The sequence below is a fragment of the Palaemon carinicauda genome, chromosome 13 (genome assembly GCF_036898095.1).
Source record: "Palaemon carinicauda isolate YSFRI2023 chromosome 13, ASM3689809v2, whole genome shotgun sequence".
NCBI classification, from domain to species: Eukaryota; Metazoa; Arthropoda; class Malacostraca; order Decapoda; family Palaemonidae; genus Palaemon; species Palaemon carinicauda.
In genome coordinates, this window is record NC_090737.1 from 68,322,537 (window position 1) to 68,332,536 (window position 10,000).

The following is a 10,000-nucleotide window of genomic DNA, read 5'->3' on the forward strand; positions in this document are numbered from 1 at the left end:
TGGACAATATTTTCCAAAGACTTACACAATATCAATACGACTTGAGATTAACTGCAGACAGACGGTCGCGAAGTGCTAGTGTAGGAAGACGTCAAAATCTGACTAGAAACCGAAGTTCGAGTCCGGTAAGAGCAAATATTGCCGATATGAATTCCGCTGGGCTGATCACACAAACCACACGGTTTTGTGGAAATGTAAGTAGGGATAATCCCGACAAACAAAGGTTAGAGAAATACAGTGTAGATAAGTGGTTAGCGGACACAGAGAATAGGATCGCTAGTTTTAAAATAACTGACGATGTTGCAAAAATTAAACAGGCAATGATGTTAGTCAACGTAGACGTAGGGGATGCTCACCCTACATTAAACGGTAAGGCCTTTGAAAAAATTACCACTTTCAACGAGTTCAAGGAGGAATGCAGACTATTGTGGTGATCGGCCAAGGAGACCGATCGGTTGTCGAACTTGTATAGGCTTACCTCAACTAATAAATGTGAAGGTGAATCCAGGGCCAGTTGGCGTACCCAGGTTAGGGATCAGGTAAGAGCAGTTAGGGAAGACTTTTTGTCATTGCCCACAATCACGGTAAGAGACGGAACCAAGTTTAGTAAGGATAATAACAACCTGGTAGATCTAGATGAAGTTCTAAATCTTGTGGCCTACAGTAAGATGTATGCGGCCTTGTTGGAAGACCTAAAGTTAGATCCTGCCCAGAAAACCACAAAAACACCGAACGAATGTCAAGAAATTATACAGAAAAACGAGACCCAAATTGAAGAGGTCACTTTTTCGGCAAATACCAAGCAAAGAAGGTATCAGAATTACAGGGAAGATAAAAATAACGAGACCGGTAGGAATAAATATTACCATAAAAATTATCAAAATAACCAGCCCCCTTACAAGTCAAATGAACCAAACAGAGGAAATTATAATGAAACATATAAATCTAGAGGGAATTATCATCATAAGGGAGCTAGACCAAAGAATAGGTATTGCCAGTATTGTCAAAGAGGAGGTCACACAGACCAAGAATGTTGGTACCAAGGTAAGAAACATAATAAACCCTCCGAAAATACTCCTCAGGTACAGGCAAGGGATAACTCAAACCCTACTAATTACTCCGAAGAAAAACAAGGTAACAGAAAGTGACTAGAAGAGCAGGATAGGAGTCCAGGAAATAGGGAAACCAAAGAATGGAAGGATGTTGCAGGTAGCGGAGGTACATCCACGTTGCCAGCAACATATTTATCCTTCCGACAGCAATCATTACCCAAGACAAATATCAAGATAGAAGGTAAAGAATGTCTTAGTTTGTTAGATTCAGGAAGTACTGTAAATCTCATAGGGCTCCATACCTTAACTGATTATTTGAATATACCTATTTCTGCAATTAGGAGTGAGGATACATTAATTCAGGGGATAACTGGCAATCAGCTTAACAATGTAGGAGCCATAGATTTAAACATTGAATTGCTAGAGAAGAAGTGTCAAGTGCCATTTTTGGTTTTGCAAGAAGTAGCATTTCCCGCTCGAGCTTTGATTTCTTTTGCAACAATGCAAGATTTTGGCATAGTTTTTGATTGTCAAGACAGAAGATTAGTTCTAAAGGGAAATAATCAGGAAGTCTGTTTCCAACTTGTTGATGACAAGTCCACTACAAATTTGGCCAATTTGCAGGGGACCGCTTCGATAGTTGAAACACACTCCGGTTCAGAAAGAGAAAGGGAAATCAAAGTAAAATCAGAAGAAAGGGAGAAAGAAGAGAATTTAGCAATTGCACCCAGAAAGGGGGAAATTACTTCTTGTAAAGGCAGCACACATACTAAGGAGAAAAATGTCGACAGAGAATCTGAGAGAATAGATAAAAGGGAATTCCAAGAAGTTTTGCTGCTAGGCACATTGAATTCACAAGAATTAAGACACTTAAGAGAAACAGAATCTCAAAAAGGAGGAGATGAAGATTCATGTTTTTGTACTCAAGTACAAACTGGGGAGATAAGTCTGATCAGCACAGCAGATGCAAACAAAATAAGATTTAGGCTAGCTAGAGATGTAGTACTACTGCCCAATACTCTTACTAGAGTATATTTAATAACCCGCCTACACACAAATAATGATGTAATCTTGACCCCAGAAGGATTACCAGAATATGTCCGAATGGATAACTCATTAGTTCAGATGGAGGGATTAGCCTGTACCACTTATGTCATGAATTATTCTGATAAAAGACTCCATTTGTTAGCGGGTACAGAATTTTGTACAGGAATAGAAGTTACACACAAAATGATTCCGTTAGAGGAGGAAGCATTCTTTACCATAGGAAACGTTGATGCAGGAATAGATAGGGAGATAGATAACACCGATTTTCCTGAGTACCGTAAAAGGTTAATAGAAACCTTAAATAAATATAGGCAGGGCATAGCAATTACAGGTGATAGGTTAGGTAGGACTGAGGTGTTAAGACATAAGATAATCCTAGATGATGGAGCCAAACCCTTTTTCATACCTAATTATAAATTACCTATCAGCCAACGTCCAATAGTAGATAAAATGATAGAAGAAATGAAAGAAGAAGGAGTGGTCATACCCTCTAAATCACCTTATAATTCTCCCATGTTGTTGATTCCAAAGAAAGATGGAAGTTACAGATTAGTGATTGATTATCGCAAGTTGAATGCGAACACAGTTCCTGATAGGATGCCCATGCCTGTAATAAACGATGTATTGGCTCAGTTAGGAGGAGCAAAGATCTTCTCATCCTTAGATCTACTAAGTGGATATTGGCAAGTACCTTTAGACGAAGAATCAAAGCCATTAACTGCCTTCAGCACACATAAAGAACACTTAGAATTTCAGGTAATGCCATTTGGGTTAACATCAGCTCCATTGACTTTTGTAAGGTTAATGTTACAGATCTTAGGAGACATAGAGAATGTGTCAGTCTATTTAGATGATGTCGTTATATTTAGCAAAGATATAGAGAGCCATTTCGGAACCATAGAAATCGTTTTAGAACGACTAAGACTGGCAGGATTAAAGATAAAGGTTAAGAAATGTCAATTCTTGAGGAAATCATTAGAATATTTAGGACATGTGATCAGTGCTGATGGATTACGCATGCAAGAAGGAAAAATAAAGGCGATTGTGGAATATCCTGCTCCACAAAATTTGAAAGGTGTAAGAAGATTTTTAGGGATGATAGGATACTATAGACCATTTGTCAAAAATTTTGCTACTATAGCTAAACCATTGACAGAATTAACTAAGAAGGATGTAGAGTTTGAATGGAAAGCAGAGCAAGAGGAGGCTTTTCAAAAGTTGAAGGAGAAATTAATCCAAGATCCTATCTTAGTGTATCCAGACTTTAGCAAGCAATTTTACTTAGCATGTGATGCTTCAAATACAGGAATTGGAGCAGTTTTGTTACAGAAGGCAAAAACCCGAATGAGGGTAGTATATTATGCAAGTAGAGTCCTGAATGCGGCCGAACGAAATTACAATACCACAGAAAAGGAATGTTTAGCCATTTATTGGGCACTGAGAAAGTTTCGGCACATTTTGTTAGGACACAAAGTAAATGTACTTACTGACCATAAACCCATCTGTGACCTATTTAAGAAAAGAGCTTTCACTAATAACTTAAAGTTTAATCGATGGTTTATTAGTGTGCTAGAGTTTGCTCCAGAATTTAGGTACATTCCAGGTAAGTTTAATACTTTAGCAGATGGATTATCTAGAGCACAAGAGGATACTGAAAGAATTATCACAACTAACACTTTTTGTTTCAGCTGTCAGGTCGTAGACTTAGATTTGGAGAGAGTTAAAATAGAACAAGAGAAACAAGAAAGTATCAGGAAAATAATAGGAGATTTGCTACAAGATGAAACCTCTAGGTCAGATTTTGAATTAATAAATGGGATATTATATAAGAAGGCTAAGGATAGGAGTGCTTGCTCTAGACTATATGTGCCTGACACCCTGACTAAAGAAGTATTAACTCTAACCCATACCCACAAGTTGGCAGGACATCCAGGAATCAAAAAGACTCTGAGAACAATAAATAGAAATTATTTTTGGCCTAAGTGCAGCGAAGAAGCAAAGCAATTTGTAAATGAATGTCAAACTTGTAATAGGCATAAAGGTCATGTAAATGTCAGAGCTCCTTTAGAAAAATATCCTAGTAATTTAAACCCTTTTGAGGTAGTTCAGATGGATCATATAGGACCCTTTCCAAAAACTTTGAGAGGAAATAAATATATACTGGTATTCATTGATTATTTGACTCGGTATTTAGAAATTGTCCCAGTCAGAGATAGAACTGCAGTTTCTGTTGCAGAAGCTTTAAAGACCAGAATACTCACAAGACATTCGTGTCCGGAGGTACTTTTGTCGGACAATGCACCCGAATTCACCAGTGAGGTAATGAAAAAGCTTTGTGAATTTTTTGAGATAAAGAAATGCGAGATAACCCCTTATAAGCCGAGTTCAAATGGGACAGTGGAAAGGGCCAATAAGAAGATACTGGATGTACTGCGAACTATCATTAGTCCAACTACAGAAGATTGGGACCTAGCGCTAGAGGACGTTCAGTTTACTTTGAATAACACCGTAAATGAGACAGTAGGAGAAACCCCACACTTTTTGCTTTGTGGTTATCAGAAAAGACTGCCAAACTCATTGTTAGATGACGCAAAACCTCCTAGGCACACATAGGATTACCAGGACTATATAGCTTGGAAACTGCAAAGAACCTTTCAAATAATAAGACAAACCAGACAATCTTTAGAAAAGGGCCAACAGGTAAATAAGAAATACTATGACACAACTAGTTCCATGACTGACCTGAAGATAGGCTCACAAGTATATATAAAGGTACATGTAAAGGAAGGACCAAATGAAAAGGTATCTCCCAAATTTGAAGGTCCTTATAGAGTGTTAGAAAGGGAAAGGAATAATAAATTTAAGCTGATACATGAACAGAATTTAGATGTAAGGTATGCCCATTGGAATCATATGAAGGTTGTAAAAACTAATCCATGGTCCTCTCAACTTCTACAGGAAGTGGTGGAAAAACTTCCTTCTGATCCTACCCCTGGTGGTCGGTATCACTTGCGAAATAGACATTAAAAGTGGGGCCTTGATACAAAATCATGGAAAAGGTGAACTGTTAACAGATTTTGCTGTAGTAAAAATTAATGTCAATTCAATATTAGAAAGGGAAGAACATTTGAACCAGTTAGATAAAGAACTACGGAAGTGCATACTAACCCATAGTGATTCTGCCTTTGTAGAAGTATTAAGAAATTTACAGGGTAAAATTGAAGACATTGTCAGGCCTCAAAGAAACAAGAGATCTTTATTACCTTTTGTAGGTAGTGCATTTAGTGCTTTGTTTGGAGTGGCTACAGAAAACGATGTAAGAGGTTTGACTGATCGTGTAGAACTAATCGAGAAATGGGCTAATCAGAAGGGTAATCTTATAAGTACTCTAATAGAAAATAATAATAAGAATGTAGAGAACGTAAAAAAGATGGTGGAATTTATTAATCAAGTTAACGTGAATGTTTCTGATAAAATAGGTGACATAGAACAAGTGTTTAAGTTGATTCATGAAGTAGAAATCGAGATTGGTGATCACAAGGAATCTGTGAACGGACTAATAAATGCACAAAAGGGAATACTCAGCCCTGCTATCATTTCTCCAAAAACTTTGAAAGAAATTATCGATTGGTGTATGGTAAATAGCCATTCCAAGCCTTTGCTAGAAGATATATTTTGGTATTACACAATGTCAACTGTGAAAGTAACAAAAGGGTATTTGTTGGTGTTGATCCCCTTCAAGGGTATGAATTTGTTTGACCTATATACAATACATCCTTTCCCAGTTAAGATAGGAAATGCAACAATAATTTGGAACCATCCGAAGGTTCGTCTAGCATTGGATAAGAACAAGTTGTTGATGATTATTTTAGAAGAAGGTGATTTAGAACAGTGTGTGTTGATAAGTGAAAGTCAATCCATGTGCAATTTTGTGCAAATTAAACAACCTATGAGCAATTTTCCGTGTATCCAAGGTATTTTCTTTGAGAATTATGAGTTGATGAGAGAGTGTAAATTTGAAACCTTTGCTTTGCCATACAGGGCATTACATTTAGGTAATGAGATTTTTGTTTATGTACAAAGTACTAAAAATGCAGAAGTTACTTGTGATGGGAAGACTCAAACATTTCAGTTAGGAAACTTGAAGTCATTTGCAGATTCTTGCTCAGTAGTGATAAATGATTATCTCTATTATGTACCAAGTGTGTTTTTGCATTATGAGTTAAATCAATCTTCCATTGCAAAGAGTTACGAGAACAAGATTAATCATTTTCAGCTAGACAAATTAACAGTGGTAGAAAATGTGGCAATGCCACTTGATAATGATTATGTTCTGTTTTACAAGAAAGATGTTGCACCATTTCTGACTATGTGTAATGTGTTTTTGATTGTGCTTATTACTGTGGTAACATATAATGTGGTGAAGTATTTGGTTTTCAGAAAATTGGAAAGGATTAATGAGTTGCTACTAGTTATTACTGGGAAACCTAAAGAATAGGTTTGTTGTTTTGTTGTATGTGAGGATTCTATAAGAATCCTAGTAGCTGGCCGAGTGGTGTCAGACAGATGCTTATTTTTGAGTAAGTTTCATATGCAGAAGGTTTGTGTATATTATTGATGTCTTTATTTGTGGGTTTTGTTAATTAATAAGAAATGGGGAGACAAATGCAGTTAGTAGTAATTGTAAAGATATAGAAAGAGTTGTGGAGAGACAGGAGAGTGAACGGGAGTTAGGTAGGATGTTTTCAACTAATTTCGCTGACTCCAGGGTTCTTTCCCGTAAACAACCCCCCCAAACGACAGGATCCGTTCTTGAATGTCGAACGGAACATAGACGAATGAGACGTGGAAGCCGGGAAAAAGTCACGTGATTAAGGATAGCTTGACACGCCCAGGACGACCATATATAAGCAACGAGAAGACGGCATCTCGCCCTCTTCCTAGTAGTCACTCTGTATAATAGGTCTAACGACCTACTTAACCTGCCGGGTCTCCTTGACGACAACACATGGCGGCTGCCTATACCAAATTGAGGGACGGCGATTACGTAGAATACTAAAGCAGCCGAGAAATTACAGGGGAACAATTACCCCTGAGAACAAAGGACGACGAACAAAGTTACTACGCCCGCACCTGAGTGTCTGTGAGTGCGTTTGGCGAGACGTCCCAGAGCGACCGAGAGGCGTGACGTCCCCGAGTGACCAAGGCGTGTCTAGAACTTCGCGCCAGCCTTCCCAACACCTGACGAAGGCTTATACTTCAGCGACGACAGTAGGCCTATAGATGACGTTTAGGCCTAACTAAACCAGGGTTCACCAAATTCTCCAGCCAGTGTCAAGACGTCTGAGTTCGTCACTAAGTGTTAATGTAGAAACCACGCTTTTGTTTTTGACTGCTTGTAAGTGCCTGTTCAAACCCCTTTTTATGTCTAGTAAAGAAAGAAACCAGCATTCGTATCCCTCACCCACGAAACTTTGCTTATGTAAACTCCTGAGAGAAATTCAATTAATATTAAACTAAAGGAAGAGGTAAGATACTAGACTAATTAAGAAGTTATTGCTAACTAAATCAAAGACATCTTCACATATATATATATATATATATATTTATATGTATATATAAATATGTATATATATATATATATATATATATATATATATATATATATATACATATATATATATATATATATGGATATCATCATTATCATCCTCATCATCTATATCATCATCATCATGATCATTATCAGCCTAATCAACTGTTGCCAGTTCATTGTAGAACAGAGGCCTCATGCATGTTCTTTCACTTGCGTCGGTTTATGGTCTTTCTCTGCAAGTCCACACCTGCAAACTTTCTTTGCTCGTCCATTCATCATCTTCTCTTTCATCCCTGTTTCTTTTGCAATCTCCACGGACACATTCTTTCATCCTTAATGTCCATATACTGTCTGTCGTTTTCATGATATATCCTGCCCATGTCCATATTTTTTTTTTTTTTTTTTTTTACATGTTGAAATATCCTCTACTTTAATTAGCTGTCGTTTCCATGGTGCTCTTAGTCTGTTGTTTAGTATTGTTCCAACCATTATCCTCTCCGTAGCTTTTTGAGTTGTCACTACCTAATGTTTTGAGACTTTGGAGGGGTCCGAGAATCTGATTAGTAAAACAGTCTGGTTAAATACTTTTCTCTTAGAGGAAGTGGCATTTTACATTGCATAATCTCATCTTGTTAACAGAATGCTCTCCAACACTTATTGTCATTATTTTAATTTCGGTCTCGTACCCTGGGGAAACACTTACTGTCTAACGTAGGTGCGTGTATACATTAAATATATTCACCGGATCGTCCATAACTCTTATTTGTTGGCTCTGCATTTTCATTGAACATTATCTGCGTTTTACTTATATTCGTTTCAAGCCCTACTGTACTCCTTTCTCTATGCATATCTTCTATTATCTTTTCCAATTCCTCCCATAATTCACTAAACTAAACACAACTATTTCCTCAGCAAATCTTGAATTGTTAAGGTATTCCACATATATATATATATATATATATATATATATATATATATATATATATATATATATATATATATATATATATATATATATATATATATATATATATATACACGAGTAAAAACCACAGGGAAACGTGATGCTCAGATGCAAAAGAACACGCAAATGAAAATATGAAATATAAGATTAAGTCCTGACCAGTTTCGTGATACTTCTTCAGAGGACTGATTTATTGAACAGGGTTTCTTAACATTTTATAGGTACATTAAACGTACGGAGATACATAAAGACTTATAGAACATACCAGCTACCTACGCTGTTATCAAATGCTTCCTGGGTGGAGATCAAACCTCATTAGACACCTGCCAGAAATAGTCATTTTTGCTGACCGGTAAATTTCTGTTTTGACTTTTAATACAGTTTCTTTATATCAATAATGGTAGCCTTATCCATATTTATACATGAGCAAAATTACATGTTTATAAAACTTATCTATCTATCTATCTATCTATCTATCTATCTATCTATATATATATATATATATATATATATATATATATATATATATATATATACATATATATATGAATATATACTTAAACATATACATACGTATACACATATGGGAATTCATATACAGACACATACATAAATACATACATAGACATACATACTGTACGTGTACACATACAGGTATACAATTACAGACACATACATAGACTTAAATATACATGTTTGTACACATGATTAACATGTATATATAGTTATGCACATAAAACGTTTTTACCATAACTATACAATTACGTATATATCTAACGTAACAATATATAGTGCCAAAGCACTTTAGTATGCAATATGAAATAATTGTGCCCATCAGTGGATGGTAGTTTAGATCTAAATATCAATTTCAAAGTAGCGGTAATTATCTCCGGTACATGCAGTTCTACAGTAAGTGGTTAATGCTTTTTTTATATATAGCGGCCAAATCTCTTTAAATATAAAGGCCTCGAGTTTCTATATTCTATGTCCAATATTGAAGCTGTTATCAAGGGTTTCTTTCATGAAACTGGACTCTGTGATGTTTCTTTCCAGTAAGTTATTTGAATAAAGCCTTCTCTTCGCACATGACCAATTAATATTGTGATTTTTATCTCTAACGGGGCAAATAGTGCATTATTATCTTGAGCATATCTGACACTTTTCTCATGTTGTTCACTTATCTTTTCTAGGACTTTACCAATTTGACCAATATAGAATTTTTCACATGAATTTCATATAATGCATTATGCAGATCCCTTTGTAATGTCAGGAGAATTCTTTATTAAGGCTGTTTTTATTTTATTGTTACTAATAAATGTCACATTTACAGTGAAATTTTTC

At 36.0% G+C, this 10,000-nt stretch overlaps 1 protein-coding gene across 2 annotated transcripts in view; it reads left to right on the forward strand.

The window, feature by feature from the left end:
- The window catches only part of LOC137652311 (uncharacterized), an 8,536-nt gene extending 1,321 nt beyond the window's left edge, over positions 1-7,215 (forward strand). For both annotated transcript variants that reach the window (XM_068385628.1, XM_068385629.1), the window contains one exon: positions 5,058-7,215. In XM_068385628.1, the coding sequence (XP_068241729.1) occupies positions 5,058-6,597 (1,540 nt within the window). In that variant the 3' untranslated portion in view covers positions 6,598-7,215. The remainder of the gene's footprint in view (positions 1-5,057) is intronic.
- Positions 7,216-10,000: the final 2,785 nt, after the last annotated feature.